Source organism: Alnus glutinosa, chromosome 3 (assembly GCF_958979055.1).
Source record: "Alnus glutinosa chromosome 3, dhAlnGlut1.1, whole genome shotgun sequence".
In the NCBI taxonomy this organism is placed as follows: domain Eukaryota; kingdom Viridiplantae; phylum Streptophyta; class Magnoliopsida; order Fagales; family Betulaceae; genus Alnus; species Alnus glutinosa.
The window spans coordinates 1,844,236-1,864,235 of record NC_084888.1 but is presented as its reverse complement, the minus strand read 5'-3'; the positions used below and the strand labels follow the sequence as shown (position 1 = coordinate 1,864,235).

The 20,000-nt window shown below is 35.8% G+C and overlaps 1 protein-coding gene across 1 annotated transcript; it reads right to left on the bottom strand.

Annotated features, from left to right (window-relative positions):
• Positions 1-9,109: 9,109 nt before the first annotated feature.
• Positions 9,110-15,841, bottom strand: LOC133862229 (BEL1-like homeodomain protein 4). The gene is made up of 5 exons (XM_062298000.1): positions 15,489-15,841; positions 13,799-15,176; positions 12,360-12,745; positions 11,849-11,909; positions 9,110-10,045 (listed from the first exon to the last, which is right to left on the bottom strand). The coding sequence occupies exons 2-5, from the start codon at positions 15,110-15,112 to the stop codon at positions 9,443-9,445; spliced, it is 2,364 nt and encodes a 787-aa protein (XP_062153984.1). The 5' UTR covers positions 15,113-15,176; positions 15,489-15,841; the 3' UTR covers positions 9,110-9,442.
• Positions 15,842-20,000: the final 4,159 nt, after the last annotated feature.

The window sequence follows — 20,000 nt, the reverse complement described above, 5'->3', positions numbered from 1 at the left end:
ACAAAGCCATGTGTCTCCTTAATTTGTTTGGTAACTGTTGAAGTCATCCTTACATATGGTTTGCTATACCAGATATTTATATATTTTTGGTTCAAGTGGTTCTGTTTATGTTTGATTCTGCCTCTCTTTGTCAGTGCCCCCTATATAATCATTATTCTCAGAGGATTGATTCCTACACTACATAGGTACAACAACTTCACAACACCCTCTCACATGGGGATGGGCCTACACACCTGTGTTGTACAAATATCATTTTTCTTATTCCCGTTAGTTAAATTCCTTGTCACGTGAAAATATTGTTTAACTTCACATAGAGGAGTTCTAATATAGTCTAGACTCTGAATAAGAGAAAATTATTTACCTCAGTTTTGATTGATGGGGACAAAAAGGTTGAGGTGGGATTGATGGTCTAGGCTTCGATACCCCTTCACATCATCGTTTGCAAAAGGCTCATGGCTTACGAAAGCCTTGTATGGGGAAAGGATTGAAAGTTGACATGTGAAGCCCGGTTTGATTATATTTTGAATTTCTAAGCCTGGTATTTCTGTTAAATTATCATTTATTTTAAAAGTTTAAATTAATAAAAAATAATTAATTTAATTATTTAATTAATATTTTAATATTTTCATCGTCTCCAACAAATTAGCTAGCCAGTCACCGTCCCGAGAATGATCTTGGTCTTCACACATTTTTTTTTTTTTTTTTCCATGTTTGTGATCTATTATGCCAAAAAATGGCCGAGTGACCGTTCCAAGAGAATTTTATTTGGTGGATGGCTACCTGGTTTAAAGGGAAATCCATTTTTTTTCTTCATGGTATGGTGGTCAAGTTTGTGCTGGCGGTAATGGTGTATGGTATCTGGTGTGCTCAAAAAATGTAAGATTGTTCTAGCTAGGAGAGAAACATAAATGTCTTGAATATTGTGTTTGATATTAGAAAAAGTTCTACTTGAAATTTGTATTATTTGATATTAGAGCCGGTTAGTACATCGAGTATGAGATAAAAAAAATATTGAAAAAAAAAAAAGAATAAAAAGTGAAGTGAACTAGTGACTGCCCATCTTTTTGAATGTGTATCGTGTGACTTTAACCAATTAAACAATGTATGCCGTCATGCGTTAAAAAAGAAAAAAGAAAAAGAAGAATGTTTATCTTAAGGTATTGCTATAAAATAATGGAGATGCCACAATCTAGGAAACAGGAAAAATGCACGTCCAAGATGGGTAAGTTGGACACCAACATGTGCTGCTTTGTTGTGCCAATGTAATTCATATATGCATGTACGAGTTGGCAAAATATTTGATTATTGTCTACCTACTCGCCATTGAACTGCCTGTCGCCTCTACCGAGTTCTAGTGGTCAGTTAATCGGTATAAAAAAATTTATACCAAAGTTGGTTCGGTTAATCGGAATATTTGTTTTTTTGTCGGTTAACCGAACCGAACCGCTACCTAGTTGATCGAACCGAACCAAACTAAATGTAGATAAGATTGTGATTGGCTGTTTACGAGTCTATCGGTTTACATATTTTTTTGAGAAGATATAGATAAGGCTGTAATTGGCTGTCTAAGAGTTAGAATTGAAGATGAAAAGGGAAGGATTGAGTGGAAGATAGCTGGTTGTGCTATAGTTGGTAATAAGGTGAGAATAAGATAAGGCTATGTGTCATTAGCATAATGGGCAGCAGGATTTCAATGGGATTTTGGCCGATTTTCAAGTCTGATGCCCATTCCCATACAACTTTTTAGCCGTTAGATTCACATCTTCAATTCTCACCGTTTAACCAACTTTTACTCTGCATTACTGCCAATTATCACGCACACCAGTAATCACGCATGTCATTCATCTTCTTAACTCCCAAAACCTGCTCCTCCGTCTTTCTTCCTCCTAAACCTGTCACGTATAGCCTTCATCTTCCTTCATCCTAACCATTCACAAATCACAGGCTCTGCCGCATATTTCCTCCCAACGTCTTCAAACTAATTCACCATTGTTATGCTTGATTATTGCATTTTTGTGCTGTTCAATTCATACAAAGGAGTATGATATTTTTCCAGTACTTTTGAGAGATAAACTCTATTTTTAAGTATTTTTGTGCTAATCGACCTAACCGATCACATTTTAACCGATTCCATCGACTTATCCATTTTAAGCAAAGATATCGAAATTAAAAGTCGTCGAAATAAAGTCCGTAAATTAACCGACTTTGGTGGTAACCGAACTGAAAACATCCATACCTCTCATTGATCATGTCCTACGTTAACACAGATGCAACTTCTCTGGCTGGGCCGTACGTAAATATATAGACGATGGAAATGAAACGTATATAAAAGCGTCTTCAGCTACTTATTTATTGTCTGCAGGATTTCATACATACAGAATTGCTTGTTTCTTATGCTCATCTAGCTACTACAATTTTGCTTATGGCATGCCTTGTAGCGAGATGCAGAAAAAAAAAACACTAGTTATGTTTGTATTATTACCCTAAAATAACTAGTTAACTTGTAATTAAAACTTTCGAGAATCACTTATAAAGTTCAATCTCACTTACTAAAAAACTAATATGCAGAAATTTGTTCCCGTCCAACTGACCCTTTCTAACTTCACGGTAAGTAAGTACACCAGTTTTTTCTAATTTGTGGCTAAGAAATCAGCCAAGCCGATTGATCGCTCTGAGAATCATGTAAAATCTTCTTGAGTCCTACGTACGTTTTATGCATATTATATATATGTTCATTGATCAGACATGGTAAGTTCCCATCATGTCCAAGAAATCAGCACAAAAATTTATACATCAACACGTGATTCTGAGTAGTGTTCCATCGTATCTTGTCTTTGTAATTCATGAACGGGCGCACATGATCAGAATCATGCAATCTTTAAGAGGTACCAGCTGCTTGCATAATATTGAATGTTCCTTGTGCCTCACTCCTTCCCGCATGCAGTCCCTCGATCGATCTTATCCATAGCATCAGGTACATGCATATTTATTGTGTCGGCCGGTAGTGTTCATACATAAAGAATTGACTCTTCAAATTAATGCAGCAATTTTCGAAAACAGTTGCACTAACCACGCATCAATGTTTTAAGCATTTATGGACTAAATAGTATGAATCCACAAACATTTATTCTTTTCTTGTAATTAGTACAACTACTTGGTATTGTTGATCAACTGTTCAGATCCGAAAATGGTAAAGAATACTTTGAACAAAAATGTGGCCAGGGGCTTCAGGCTATATTTATGGCATTAAAGCTTACTTAATTAATACTATGATCGATTGATGCTGAAGGTGGTAATTTTTACAATTGATCAAGATTTCTGCCTGAAACCTATTATATGTACATTTTGGGTACATTTTTTATATATTTTTTTTTCAAATCAATCATTGAATTTGTATGATCCACATATAGGTTCTATACATTTAATGATTGATTTTTTTTAAAAAAAAATGTACGAAGATGTGCAAAAGATGTAAAAATAATATTTTTCTTTTTGCCTTGGGTGTCCACTTTTTATTCTTACTTTATGGTGATACTGTTTGATGGAGGTCCACCAGGGCCTACTCAAATTAACCCACTCAAGCTCGTTTTCCCGTGGGTTCAGGAAGGTCAATCCACCCTCAAAATGAACCTGCGCCCGGCAAGTTAGCTCCACCTGAGGAAATCATTGGCCGACGGTACCCTGATTGCTGATCACCTACCGGATGGACACATAGCAAAGGAATCATAGAATGAAATGTATCATCTATTAACGAGTTTTCCTATGTAGATGGCTCAATAAGTAAGGATCTGAGAGATCGAGCACCTCATATGGAAAGCTAGTCATGAGAATATACTGCGTACCTTGTATGTTATACACTTGACCTCCGGTTCTTGGTGTCATATCAAACCCACTTAACATAAACAACATCAGTACTATAAGAAAAGGTGACAACCCTTATTTTTGAGGTACGAACAATTTTCTCTTCTTACCCTCTTGCCTCCTAGTTTCTCTTTCAAACACCCTATTATCTTAGGCATCTGAGTGTCCTCTGGTCCCTCTGGTGAGTCATTGGTGTCTGCTTCTAGCTTGTTCTTGCAGTCCTTATTGTTTGGATTATCGGTGTCCAGTCAACTGTACAAACACTTTCAAGTCTATTTGTGTCCAGTTTTGATATGGTTTGTTTTCTGAACATTTACCAAGTCCTCTAATTCACAAGTAGAAAAATGCTTTGGGTAAAACAATTTTTTTACAAATTGACGTAACAATTTATAATTGATGGAATGATTAAAAGTGTATAGTTGACAAGTAAAATTTTTTACTTAATCATTTTACCAATTATTGACAGTCATGCAATCACCTATGGCAGTGATGGGCCTTCTCTTATATGGGGAAAATGGATATTCTAGCTAATCAATTTCTGCATGTGTTTGGTACATTAATTCACATCCTCCCTTGCCAGCACCTAGCGACCGCAGTGATGGGCCTTCTCTTATCTTTATCAGGAATCAGTAGTATTTCTTAGATTTCATTTACCAAAACAATCAGCAACAGCTATGAATCAGTGGAGTGGCATATATATCTACCTTTCTTTTTCTTTTTCTTCTTTTCCTGAGAAATAGAAGGAAAAGGGAAGGGTTATAAAGTGGCTATATCTACCTGTATTCAAGCTTATATATATGTTGTCCTGGATCGGTTCATTAATATCATATGCCAACCCACGTGGGCTGGCGTAGCACAGGCTATCGACAGGTGACCCTGTCCTGCCTCTACACCCAATCAGCTCCATTGCTTTTGTTACATAGAAAAAAATTGATAACAGGCCAAAGATGGGCCCAAGCCCAACAATTTCACCACGTGTCCAACCTTTATATTTCCACATTTTTAGGGCCAACGTAAAGGTATCTGGTTGGTGGACAGCCCTTGGGTCGCCTGACCCAAGAAAGAAGAAGCTAGACAGGCGGATTGTATCCGACAGGTACCTTTCTATATATATAGCAATTTAGGTGGGCAGCACGCCAAGTTGGGTCTTCTCCTGCAATGTGAACTGGGGGCAGAGAGGAAGGTGGGGGGGCCTTTCATTAATTGAGAAATTTAAGAATCTCATATATGATTTTCGTCTGTTTGTTCACATTTAATTTGTAATTTATGGCACCAAACAAGACAAAGAAACCATTCTGAGTGGGAAACCACCATTGATTGAGTAGTAGTAAGTAGGTCTTTGAGCCTATCACTCAGCCCCGGATGACATTGAACAGTATCACAGTCTAAGGCCCCCACGCATTCAATGAAAAGGTTAAAAAAAAGGACATTTAACATTCATATGATAGATATCAACAATTTTACTGTTCGGATTGTCCATTACTTGTTTAGACAAATAAATCTTCTAATATTTTTTTTTCACATTTACTATCCGCCGCAATTGAGACACAAAATTGGTGAAGATCGTACGTAACCCAAATTCATTGGATTGAAATGGGATTTGCCTTGCCTTCCTCTTTTGCATGATGTGCCTAGCTAGCCCTAGCCATGCTCCTTTTAAAATAAAAAGCTAGCTAGAGATCGATCCTGCAGTCAGTGATTACATATATTTATATTGCATGTGGTTTTCAGCACCCGTAGAGGGTCAATGTCGATGTCTACATACTATATATTGGGACGAACTATAACATCGTACACGAGGTCCTATATCTATATATAGGAGAAGAACGGTCGATTTGAACATCTATCTTAATCCTAGTAGTTAGGGGATCTGTAGTGTTTTTAATTTACTTTTTAGGATCCCCTCTTCAAAGAATAGAACACGAGACTGAAAGTGACATTGCTTGATACCTAGATATATGCATTGTTTTGTCAGCCAGATAACTATTTGAGGGCTAGCTAGCTGCTACATCTTTTGATAATATAAATATATACATATATAAATATATATATATAGGGTATAACGTTTTCTTGATCGTTGCAGGGGACCAACTTGGTAAATCCTAAAGGACGCATATATTGTTTTCTGTTAGTTATGGAGTTTCTCAAAGGAAAAGCAACGTATTAGGTAAAGAGTACTTGTTGCTTTGCAGATTGTTGTTTGGGATTCTAAGGAACCTTCGTGGCATTGGTTAGCACGTAACACACAACAAAAACCTACTGGTCTAGCTACCAATGTCGTGACATAATAAAGACACAAAATTGGCAAGCTAGCTATTGGTGTTTACAACAATTAATATATATCCACTACTGCCCTCAACAGGCCATTTATGTTAGGTAACATAACATTCATGCGAATGCACTTTTCTTCTCCACAATCAACCTAAAGCATCATTGCTCGCTCGATTTAATTCGACTTCACATTATGAATACATGTCAACTTAATTAATGGCATGGACTGGGAAAAAATTCCACCAACTTTAAGAAAAAACTGTCCTTCAACTGTAGAAGGCATTTCAATTTACAAATTGGATTTTGTACTTTTCAGTTTTCATCCTAAAGTAATGCTAGCTAGAAATCTTATTTATATCTCGCTCGTAATTAATGTTGATGTGACAATTTAATTAATTATTTTTTTTAATAAGGGTCGGATGAGATTGTCACGTTAACATTGTGAGATAAAAATGTAGTATATATCATTACTCTTAATCCTAATGAAAATTTGACTTAAATTACGTACACACCGATATATTATTATAAGAACTAAGAAGTGCTTGGCATGCATGGCACAATTGAATTACTAGCACTTGGTTCTTGTGTCATTCTTGCTTAATTTAGAGTTCTACAAAGTGTCTAAAACGTTGCTAAAGAACAAATTAAGGCGCCGAGTTTCATTCTCTCCTCTTGAGCTTGACTCAAAACTACCAATTGTTTGTGCATATTAATTAGTTAATTTTCTCAAATAGAAATGACAGAAGAATTAATTGTTTAAAATAGATTAAAAAGAAAAAAAGAAAAAAACAACGTACCACACGAAATATAATTACCATGATGTCTAAGTAAATCTTCATGGTCATGATTACAGTCCTGAAGAGTCTTGTGCAATTGTTACAAAATTTCTTGAATTTCTTTTTCAAAATGGTAAGACGAATTGCGTCAATGAAGTTCAGCTTTTGTGATGACTTTTCACTTGGAGCCATTAGCATTTTCCTCACTTTTTCCTTCAATTCCTAAACTCGTTCATTTATTTCCTCATGATCAGTTTCCTGCACGTGTGAGCAAATTGATGAATAAAAATTATTATATGAAAGTTACTAAAAAGTACTACAAAATAAATCTCAAGTTTAAAAATGTAGGCATGCATGATCGGACGCACACGTACAATCAAGGAGACAATAATATTGAAGTTTACCAAAAACTCATGATCAGAAGCATATGTGAGAAAATGGTCACCCCAAATGCTAGGATGATAATTTGCTGAACGGCGATTAGTTTCTGGCATAGTATTTTGGGATTAAATTGTCACATAAACATTAATCACTTTTTCCTTCAATTTACAAATTCGATTTTGTACTTTTCATTCTAGAGTAATGCTAGCTTGAAATAACATTTATATCTCATAATTAATGTTGATGTGACAATTTAATTAATCTTTTTTATTTTAACAAAGGTTGGATGAGATTGTTAGGTTAGCCTTGTGTGATAAAAATGCAGTATATATCATTACTCTTAATCCTAATGAAGATTTGAGTTAAATTACACTCCATTAAATTATTATAAGAACTAAGACGTAAGAAGTACTGCTAGGCATGCATGGCACAATTGCATTAGCATTTGGTTCTTGTGTTATTCTTGCTTAGTTTAGAGTTCTACAAAGTGTCTAAAATGTTGATAAAGAACAAATTAAGGCGCCGAGTTTCATTCTCTCCTCTTGAGCTTGACTCAAAATTAACTACGTACTAATTAATTTTGTTAAATATATCTATATATGCCTTTTGAAAAATAATTTATATATATTAGTTAATTATATCAAAACATAAACCTTACTCGAATAATTGCGTCACCCAATCATTTGATTCTGCCAATTAACAGCTCAACTCAGCTAAGCCTTTTATTCTCAACTTAACCTGAACAACAACCATGCATACTTGCATTATTTCTTATTGATCAAATATTCCATAATAGTAACAAATAATCTTTAAAAAAAAATGGAACACATTTTATCGGCATGTTTTGAGCGCTAGCTATATATATACATAATGTCTATTAAGTGTGGTAACAATAATACTTAATTATTATAGCAATTAACAAAAAAAAAAAAAAAAAACTGATGAGTTTTGTTTTTTAATTTGTGTAAGATATTTTTCCCTTATAACCATGCCCACTGATGCAATCAAGCAGACGTAAGAGGGCTAAGGTTTAGGGAGGATAAAAATCTCTTTATCATCATAATTTTAGAGTTTGATTGAGAAAAAAAAAGCACAAAAAACATGTACGTATAGTCCAATTAATACATAAATTTACAAGAAATGGCTTATATTTTTCTTGTTATTTCTGTATAATTTTTACATGTATGTAGTTGATAAAAGTAGAAAATGACTTCACCAACAATCAAGGCATTATAGACAGCAAAGCAGGCATATCTGAATAACAATTTTGTACAGTCCTTTTGAAAGGGAAAGATAACAAAAATCTCTACGCCTTATAACATTTGAAACCACGAAAACACCTTCATGTACGTCCATACGTACTGAAAGAGACAAGATAGACTCGTACGCCTTAAATTTGAATGCACTATCTGTCTAGAATTTTTATATATATAAAAAATAAAAAAAATAAAAAAAATCGAGAGCAGAGACTGAGGGGGGGGGGGGTGGCAGGGGCATGGCCTCCCCCAATTTCCTTAAAAAAAAAAAATTCTAAGGTTAAAAAAATAAAATCTCAAAAAATTAAAAATATAAGCTAAAAAATTAAAAATTTAGCATATTGACACCTATCAATAATTTTTTTTTGCCACTGGCCCTGCCCATAAGAACTTCTAGCTCCGTCCCTAATGAGAGCATGTGATTTTGTGACCATTATTATCACTCAATATTGAACTCTTAGCTAGCTTTCAATACAGAATCATGGTCACAAGGTAGGAGATAAATATATAGCCCATCTGTAGAGTTCTGTGTCATATATTATTCAAAATATGATAGACAGATCATAAATATATCATCATATCTTACCCATTGAAATCTAGTGCTTATATATAGCCCTCTCGATCTCTTGCTCTCTCTCAAAATATGGTTCCATGTTATTCTAGTAAATACTCCTATTAAGGTACAAACCTTAAGTACATAAAGGAAGTACGTAAAAACAATCTACTATACAATTATAATAGACCCCCATACAGCTAACTAGCTTAAATGCTACGTTTCTGATAATGTGTTTTCTTAATATGGTCGGGAACCGAAAAGGAAAAGAAAAGGATGAAGAAACTAAAATGGTGTTTTGTTTTTTTTTTTTTTTTTTGTTCTCTTTAAGCTACTATAGAACTTTAACATCCCCCGAAGTCTCTAACTGAGAAAGAAGAACTTTTCTCGGGCATGTTTCCGGCATGGCGTAGCCCTAGAGTGAGTGACACATCGCCAGCCGTGGTCCCAAACCTAATGAGCGTGGACCCAATGTCAGCATTACCAGAGATGGTCCCAAAGTCAGCTGCAACGACGCTGCCACGGCGACACGTGTCTTCGGCAGCCATTGATCTGTGTTGGTGCATGTCCGAGCTGTCATGGGCCGCCGGGAAGCACTGGGACGCAGGCGGTGCCACCTCAGAGGTGGTGGTGGTGGAGTTGGCCTGCTTCGCTTGGTTTTCCGGGAAGCACTGTCTATTGATTGCGATAAGTGAAGGGTCGCTTTCGGACGCATTGACATCGGATCTTTTGCCTGTTGGCGTAGTAGTTGCTATTGTTGTTGCTGCTGGTCCTGTCGTTGATGCTGGTGTGGCAGCTGACGCTGTGGGCGTTGGAGTTTGTGCGAGGCCACTCCTTTCTCCTTCTCTCTCCTCTGTTGTATCCTCTTCTTTCGTTTCTTGTTGGTACATCTCTTCCACCATGGGTTTCCACAATCGAACCCTGGCATTAATGAACCAGTTTGAGACCTGAAAGAAAACACACATTTAAAACCCTCACCATCTCACCAGTCAATCTTAAACATGCATGCCCTGCTTGTTTGTGTCCTTTAAAACTATTTTTTAATTAGATCATTGAACACTTAATTAATAAAGTGACATTAATTATTTGTGTCCATTTAATAGACTATATTTCTCCGACCCATTTTAAGAAAAGAAAACTTTATTCATGCAAAATTAAGTAGCCTGTGTCACCCACAAGAAAGAGCCTAATTAATTAAGCATTTTCTTGTGTGATAAGTAATTAATCATTGCAATTAAGAAGAATTATGCCTGCGTGTTCCGTATACCTAAAATGAGTATGCATGCATTCCCATATCAATTACGTAAATGACTTGTTTCCAAAATCTTAATTGCCAGCAATATTAAATTGCGTGAACAGTGAATTAGTACCCAAATGACCTGTTGCTCAAAGATGTATAGGCCTTGAAATGACAACCCTAAGTTGGTAAAACATGGCAATCAACATTGCTTATTAATGACCCCAAATCACCAACTTCTATGAATGAGTCGTATTACATAAGACCTATATATATATATATATATATGGATAAGTATTTCTTTCTTTGTCAATAATAGGGCATATTATTGTCGTGTTTTGGCTTTTTATACAAATAAAATATTTAATCCCTCTTTAAAATGGTTTTGGCTTAGGATTGTAATTTTTTTAATGGTCTATATTTAATTTTACCCCTCCATTTTTTATGCAAAATTGAGGATTAAATATGAAAGGTTGGTAAAACTATAATATAAGATATAATTTTTTGCCAATTTTTCACACAATTAAAAACACGACTATTTTATGTGACAAGGAATCATAGGCTCTTTTAAAAAAAAAAAAAAAAATACAACTATCCTATAATTCTCTACCACATAAAATAATTTTGTAAAAAATTGACAGGAAAATATCAAATCCCCTATAATATATGTGTCATAGTTTTTTTTTATAACACTTAAACCAATTTAAGATGAAACAAAACATTAATAGGGACGGCTAAGACAAACTACTTAGATGCAACATAATAATAAAAAAGACAATTTAGATGCAAATAAACAATTATATATTCATGATATAAAGACAATTTATTCATTTTTTGTACACCCTTTTTAATTTACAGTACCGTTCGTTTTAAATTAAAATGACATAATAATGGACTACTACAATAATGCAAATGAAATGGTAATTGAAAAAAATATACAAATAACATCATATTGGAGGACAAAAGGTTTTACTATTTATCAAGTACCCGCATTTATTGACTGTCTTTATAGCTTTATCGTGTGGTTGGATGCTGTCATTGGATATGAGAGAGAGAGAGAGAGAGACAGAGAGAGAGAGAGAGAGAGAACCAAAGCTGCAAACTCTCATGTCTCATCTCTACTGTACTTTAGTCTGCTCTTTTATTTTCAGAATTTATGTCATGATGGAAAGCATCCAAAGTAAAAGAAAAATAAAACGAAGAAAATAGTTGTCTCTCTCTAACAAAAACAGAAGAAACCAGAGAAAAAGAAACCCAAATCCATGCAAGTCCGACTGAACTTACTGCTGGTCCCTTCCTTTCCATGGTTTTCCCATTCTTTCTTCTTTGTTATAGTCTTATAGACTCTTTATTCTTAGTGTGGGCGTGTGGACTGCTATATGCACAGCCACATATCCAGAAAAAAATTGCATTAAAGAAAAAACACCCAGAAAAGATTCTATATCACTGTGTGTGTTTGTACTTTGATTTTACTGTTTTATTTAGAGAAAGGAGAGGGAGAGAGAGAACCAACCTGATTTCTCGATAAACCAGTCTGTCGTGCCAACAGGTGTTTATCTGCGTCGCTTGGGTACCTGAGAAAGAGACCAGAAAATGACATCAGTCCTTGCCCCTAAACCGTATAAAGAGAAACCGAGCTTTCTGCTCCATCTTTGCCTGCATGGGCGTGAGAATCTAAGAGAAAGAAAGAGAGATGAGCAGCTCAAGTAAAGTAGACCACTGCTCTCAATGAGTTTTGTAAGATCAGAGAGACCAAGAAAGAGAAAGATCTATAGAGTTTAATTAATGGGACTCTTTTTACAGCTTTTTGCTGACGAGACAATATCCAAGGACACTGCACCACTGTTGCTCGATCTAAACATGCACTAATCAAAAAGTCTATATATGCATTTCTAGTTAACTGACCATAATAAAGTGTCATTGTTTTAACTACCAAAAAAGTATGATTTTCTTATAATTGCTATCATGTTTCAACTTTCTTCATCTTCATTAACAATGTCGACAAGGGTAAAGGCTCTACGTACGGATGAAGAAAATGCTCGAAAAGCCAGGCTCTCAGGATGTTGACCGAACGTTCAGGCAATCCTCGTTGGGGTCTCCAAGCTTCTTGCTCAATCATCCCCATTTGATGAAAGGCTCTTTGCTGTCTTAGGCTTTGCTCTAGCATTTTAAGCCTCGGAGTCTCTCCCTTGGTTATTCCTGAACTCCCCGCGCCATCTTTTTCTCCTAGAAGCTCACAGCTGTGCTTCAATTGCGCTGATATCGCATCCTTTAAACACCGGAAATGCCGAGACATTGCCTTCTGAGCGAGGGCAGTGTAAGGGACCGCGGATCCAAATCCCATAACCAGGTCGAATGAGTTCACTACCATTTGCATCTGTTCACAGTAGTGGTTGTATCTTCGATCCACCTGCTCGTCAAAAAAATTAAATAACAAATCATGATTGCCTCTGATCCCGTCAAGACTCATTATGGATATATATACACAATTTATTAATTTCACCACTAATTAAGAGAAGTATATTATTAACTTAAGAAAGCAACTTGGAATTAAGAAAGTCCATTTAGAAACATGCATATCATAGTAGAAATTGAGTTGAGGAAAAAGAGTTGGTATGGGAGGACTACTGTACGGGAGTAGAAAATGAAAGGAGGCTATTTGCAGGGTTTTTTTAAGCCTCAAAATAAACGAAGGCTACTTTGTGGCTCCTAAAGGAAAACCAAAGCAGAAAAATAAATGCTTGAATCAAAGCCTGGTGGCTGGTACAGTGTAATGATGGTTTATGGGAAGATAGAATATCCTTGTGTAACGTGTTTCTTTGTCTTCTCTCTTCCCCAAATACAGCTTGCCGATCATTGACAGACTGGGGTGCTTAAAGAAACACAGTAGCAAAGAAGAAAAGGAAAAAGAAAAAAACATCCCCTTCCCACATTCCCACAGTCAACTATGGTATAAAATACGATCATCAATGGCTTTCCCTGCAATATTAGTATGATGGGTATGAATATTTCAGAGGCAATGGCACTCATGACAACTTCCTACGTAAATGGGGGCATCTCTCCAATCAATCACACGGAAAACGCGCGTCTCGCCTTAGTAGTCTCTTACGTTTTCACCTAACCAAAACCAAGAGTGTATATGTATATATATATACCTTGTAACACACCCCCACCAATCCCAATCAGTAATATAAAATATATAATCACACACTACCGACTTGATCGATCCTGTTGAACCCTATTTCACCAGCCAGCCGGCTTTTCTCTATGGATATGTAGGTTTATAAAATAATACGTATTTATACATATATTATGAAAACTTGCCGGACCTTTTGTGCTTGTCCCGGTGGTTTCTTTTTAAAAAAATAAAAATAAAAATAATGGAGTAAATAAATAGGCCAAATGATTGACTCCTGCGACTCTTGAGGGGAGAGAGAAGGTGAGAGAGAGTAAGATTACATGCCTCATCAAGCATGGAAAGAAGTTTGACCTTCCTTCTCTGGTGCTCAATCCTGTCAGCTGCTGACAATGGAGGGAGATCCTTTGATGTCGATGAAGAACCAGCGCCACTATTACCTTGATTGGAGCTAGGGTTGTTGGCGTTGTGCCTTCCAAATTTGTTCTTTTTGAATTGGCCTCTACCAACGCTGCAGAACTCTTCCAACAATTCTTGGGCGGCTTTTACATACTTTGAATTCCTCAACACGTTCACCACGCCTAATGACGAACCAAACCCAACAGGAACCTGGTTGTTCTGATGACCCACTCCTTGCAAATGCAATGGCTTGTAATACTGACTGGACGACGAGCCTCCGGCTCCTTGATTGTAATACAATATCCCGCCATCCCCCATCCTCAATTCCTCGGCTTTAGCCGCTTCCAGATGTTGCAAGGAAGACGATAAAGACAATGAAAGGCCTTGGCCCTCCACAACCCCTCCAATTTCAGCGGCGGCTCCTCCTCCTTGATCATGGCCGCTGTCAGAATTAACCCAAGTGAATTGACCAAACGCCCCTCCTGCGGCTCCGGAGGGTGCGAAGCCTTGAAGAGAAGTGGATGGGTTTGGAAGGAGCATGTGTAGAGTAGACGAAGTTGGAGGAGGCGGAGGGGATGGAGATCTTGGCTGTGGATTCATTAGAAAAAGCTGCATGGCAGCGGCTGAGTCCGCAGCATTAATGCTTGAAATCTGACCGTGATGATGATGATGATGATGTTGAGGCTGAGGCTGATGAGCAAGACTGTCACGGCTATTCACACTATTCTGATTCTTTGCATCTCCCAAAGGCCCCAACCCCACCACCATCCCTTGTCTGTTTCCGTACCACTCATTGGTCACCGCCGGCTGTGGCCGCGGGGAACGATAGTTCGGTGCCATCGGCTGCTCTAGCAAGTCTGCGGCGGTGGCACCCCCGTGAGGGAAATTGAACATCTCTGATAACATCCCGGCAGTCTCATACACCGGAAGGCCGCTGGATTCTTCCTCATCTATCCCCACCAGTTGTGGCGGTGGCGCTTCGAAGCCTTGCACTCTCAGCTTGTCCCTGCGGATCTGCTGGGCTATGTGGTGTTGCTGGGCCTGTGGGTGATGATGGTGGTGGTGTTGTTGGTCTTGGTGTGACACGGCCGATCTATCAAACCCATTGGAGAAGCTGAAGATGCCGTGGTGGTAGTCTTGGGACATAGAATTGGAAGAATTGGACTTTTCTGGGATTGAAATTGAGTGGTGGGTTTTTGAGTGGGAGAAAATTGGTGGAAGCGGCGGTGTTGCTAGTCCCATATCAGAATCTTCTTCTTCATCATCTTTTTCTTTGCTTCTTTAGGCACAGCACACTCTTCCCTTGCTGTTCAATTCGTGAATTACGGATCAGTCAGAGACAAAGAAATGGAAGAATACCAATCATCTATTTTCGAGTCATTCATGTACAACCAAAACAAATTGAAAAAAGAAAGAAAGAAAGAAAGAAAAAAGAGTAGTATGTTAAAGAAAGAAAAGAGAAACGAGGGAGAGAATAAGATGGGTCTTTGTTGTTGGTGCTTTGTGATTTTTTTATTTCCCTTTTATCATTTTCAGGTTTGTTCATCATATATATATATATATATATATATATATATATACACACACACACATATATATGAACACTGAGTATATGTACCTCTTAGAGTTGCAGAGTGTGAAAGGATGTAAAGCTCTCAGACATCGTTTTCCCTTCTGTGGTATTGAAAGCTTCTCGAATTCCTCCTCTTTTCTCTGTCTGTCTCTCTCTCTCTCTCTCACTTTGTGTTGTCGCTCCTTCTCTCGTCTCTTTCTTTCTCTTTCTCTCCTTTTATTTCTCTTTGGTTGCTCCTCGCAGTAAGTGTTTTTGCAATCACCCTCTGGAAAGAGAGAGATGGAACCTCATACTATATAAAATAAAAATGGAGGCTTTGGGGACTGATATCTCTCTCAAACAAACTCAGGCCAGAGAGCGAGAGAGAGAGAAGCAGTCGCTTTTCTTCCTTCTTACCTCCTTTTTACTCACCAACAATAGCTTATATTTATTTTATTTTATTTATTTCTCGTTTTGTCAAAGAAAATTGAAAATGGAATCTTATAACATGTAGACGAAAACACAAACACAACACACAAACGAAGGGACTTCGATTTTGTTTAGCGTTTGATCCAATTACCAAAATGGCCTTTATCTAGACCACAGTACTGTGAGTCGTCTGGCCCTTTCACCAAAATTATCACTACGCCTGACGAAAAATAATTCTAGTGGGAAAATAAATAGTAAAAATTGCTTTCACTGAAAAAATAAATAGAGTTTGGGAAAAGTATATATATAGTTACCTGCTCTAAAGTCTACCAATTAAATAATTTGTAATATTCTCTTGAATTTGTAATTTTTGTAATGTCCCCCACAAATTACCATTGGGGTTGTAATGTTCTCCTCATTTTATGCAAAAATAATAATAATAAATTAATACCCCTGATAAAAGATTTAGAAAAAAAAAAAAATCATGTTTTCCTGAATTTTTTTCATTTTTATTACTACCTTTTTTTGTTCCTTTTTTTTTTTGTTCTTTTTCAAATTTTTTATCAAGGGTAATTTTGTCGTTTTTGAAAAAAATAAATTGGACATTGTAACCCAAAACAATATTTTTTTTTTGGGGGGAACATTACATAAATTAAAAATTGGGGATAATATTGCAAATTACTTGTTAGTTAGGGAAAATAAATATACTTTTTCCATAAAATTATCTCTCAATCTTATAATTTTCACAGTTCATGTCAACAGTACCAGAAAAAAAAAATGTAGGTAATTAAGCCACACTCAACTCAATCAACACTAACCAATTCTTAAACATTTCTAATACATTTAATAAGGCTTTTAGATTGGCATGAAAAGACGAAGATGCCATTTGGAATGTCGGCTATTATTGTCATTTTCCAAACGTCCTGTGGAAACGAACGCAAACTACGGAATAATAAATAAAAAAAGATAAGGTCTGTACAAAGTCATCTCAATGATCCAAACTAGCACCATCCATGGAATGACCAGGATGCCCCGGGGTAATGATTGTCACGAAATGGCGACAGTGTTTGTTGGTTATGAGATTTTGGTCATTTTAAGATGCCCTTCATCGCAAACCTAACATAGTTATAGAGGGCGGAGAGAGGGACAGGTAGAGAGGCAATTTGGAGGCGAAGGGAGAGATTTATTAAATATGAAGGAAACTGAAGTAACTCAAAGGGAAAGGCTAGGGTTGGGTTGAGACCAAGTTAGGTTTTTGTGTGGATGATGATGATGATGATGGTACATGGCCTGAAAGCCACACTTAACCGCTTTACGGTTTGGAAATGTCGAGATAGGCATGTCCTTCACCCTTTTGGGGCTAGCTACTTGCTACTTGCTACTACCTTTGATTTGATTTTTACAGGTGCTTTTTTGTGCTTTTTGCCCTTTTAGCTTTGTTGATTTATTGTTCTTCTCATTCGTGGTGATTTTCGTTACTGATGGATTGAGTAAATGCTATAGGATAAAGTTCATCGAATTTTATTTTATTTTTATAAAAAAACACCTTAATAGAAGAGGTTTGCTTAAAACTTATAAAATCTACAACTCAAGTATACCTTAACAATGTAAGACTCTTAACACGCCTCTCTTATGTGTGGCACTATTGTCCAAACATATGTACAACGAAAGGGAAGGCTAACATTGTCCAAGATCCTAAAGCTCTGATACCATGATAAAGTTTATTGAGTCTTACCCTTCTATAAAAGGCACTTTAAGGGAAGACGTTTGCTTAAGGTTAATAAAGCCCACAACCTAATTAGTATACATTGGCAATGTGGGACTCTTAACATGTCCACATGTTAATAAGCCCATGGAATTTTACATGGTATCAGAGTACTGGGTTTTTGGACGATGTTGAGCCTTCCATTCCGTCTGTTGTACACGTGTTTGGACTATAGTGCCACACATGAGGGGGCGTGTTAAGAGTCTCACATTGCCAAGGTATACCTGAGTTGTGGACTTTATAAGTCTTGAGTAAACAACTTCCATTAAGGTGTCTTTTGTGGAAGAGTAAGGCTCAATAAGACTTTATCACTTTATACTATATTCATTGCAATTTCACGGCATTACTCATCGGTCGAGCGAAATAGGAATAGGATGAGAATGTAGTATATAGCTTTTTTCTTAGTTATTTTATCATGATCGAGCACTTAACTAAGAATTTTTGGAGAGGAAAGAGTAAAGTTAATGATTTAATATGTTATTAGATCGAACAAAAGTCTTGAGTTCAAACCGTGATTTCATGGGTCAAATATTCTATGTTTTAGGTTGGAAAAATTTCATTCAACCCAGTCTATTAAATTGCCATGTATTCCTTGAACATGTAAGAAGCATATGCTCTTTTACTAGTTATATATTATATTAAAAAACAATGTGTTTCTCATGAGCTAATTAAAATATATAAGGAATCCGTGCCAATTTTATAGAATGTGTTAAAATATTCTAACTCGATTTGAATGAAATTTATGTCCTTAAAATGTTAATTAAATTATTAAATTTATTATTTACGGTCAGTTTAAACTTGGGAATAAATTAATGATGATTTAAAACCATAAAATAAATAATTATTGAATGATAACATAAAATCTTATTTTTGTGCTGAATTTTTTCATAACAATTTGCCTTATAAGTTGCAAATGGATGTTGATATATATATTTGCACATTGTTTTGTCACGTGAGAGTTGATATATATATATATATGCTTCATTGACGTTCCCCATCCAAGACGTTCGTAATTGCGCCGATTTTTCTCTAACCAAATCCTAAATGAGCTTCAGTTCTTAATCACCCCTGATCTTGTTAAAAGTCCCAATTAAACAACCTTAAACCATAACCCTATATAATTCTCAGATTCTAATTAACAGGGGAGACGGAGACATTATTTTATGTATGAGTAATGTTAACGTGACAATGTCAAATAGTCTACGCTAATTAGACAATAAAAATTGGGATGCAAAAAAATTCTTTCAATTCAGTTTCTCAAAATGCCATGTGTCTTTTAGCATATGTTTGTTTAATGGCATGCTATATATATGCTTCTCAAATACTTTTTCAATGGTATTAATAAATTTTATTTTATTTTATTTTGAAAATAAAAAATAAAACGTTTCTTCTCACATGCTCGAAACGTACATACAAGACACTTTTAGAGTATGGATTAGAAAAATTCCTACAATCCAATTTAATTATAAGAAATTTATATCCTATATGTATCGGCTAGACTTTAGACTACATATTGAAGCTAACAAAAAATTTAACCAAAGCAACGATGAAATTTGATTCATTTTTAATGAACCAATAGTATAGTATATCTAGCTATATGCAGTAATCCCTTGATGTATGCAAATTAAATTGAAGTCAATCAACGTAAAATACACGCAAATATGTTTGACTTCCCAAAGAATATGTAGCAAGCCTATCCTTGTAAATAGGATTAGTCAAGTTTTTGTTTCTTCCTTTTGGTTTTAACTATATCCATGTTTAATCACCATACCTATAGTTTTTAATACACGTGTGGTACGTGTATTCTTTTTATATATAGTTAACCACGCCACCACTAAAAAAATTTAATACTGTCTAATCATATGTTGACCTGTGTTAATTAGTAAATTTATAAAATAGCTGTCAATTTTTTTTATCCATGCTAGCTGAAAAAAATCACATTTTTTTTTTTTTCATTTTAACTACCCGCTTTTTAAAAGCACATACCTCCCGGCCAACTCTCTATTTTATCTATCCACTTTCATATTTCATTTAAATATATATATATATATTTTTTTTCAAAGCATCTATATATATTTTAAAGTCACGTGCATATCTTATAGATCAGGAGCATGTTAAAATTTTTTATTTTTATTTTTATAACATTTTGTGAGCATTAGTGTAGCAGCTCAGCAATTTTTGGGTGAAACTAACTAACTAGCCAAATACAATTACATTTTCACCTAAATTTAGGTCTCGGGTAGACAAAATAGCCGCATATTGTTAAATGTAGGTTGTAAAATTAACTAGGTGCGTGTACGTGTTAGCATTATTATTTTATTCAAGTCTTAATAGTAAAGAAAGCTTTAAGCATTGCAATAATCTTTACCAATAACCTTTTTGTT

Excerpts from the sequence above, each read along its gene's own strand:
- LOC133862229 (XM_062298000.1), bottom strand. The coding sequence starts at position 15,112 with ATGGGACTAGCAACACCGCCGCTTCCACCAATTTTCTCCCACTCAAAA. Across the intron at positions 12,746-13,798 it reads TTCTTTCCATGCTTGATGAG|GTGGATCGAAGATACAACCA; the intron begins GCATGTAATCTT and ends TTTGACGAGCAG. Across the intron at positions 11,910-12,359 it reads TTCGAGCATTTTCTTCATCC|GTACCCAAGCGACGCAGATA; the intron begins GTACGTAGAGCC and ends TCTCTTTCTCAG.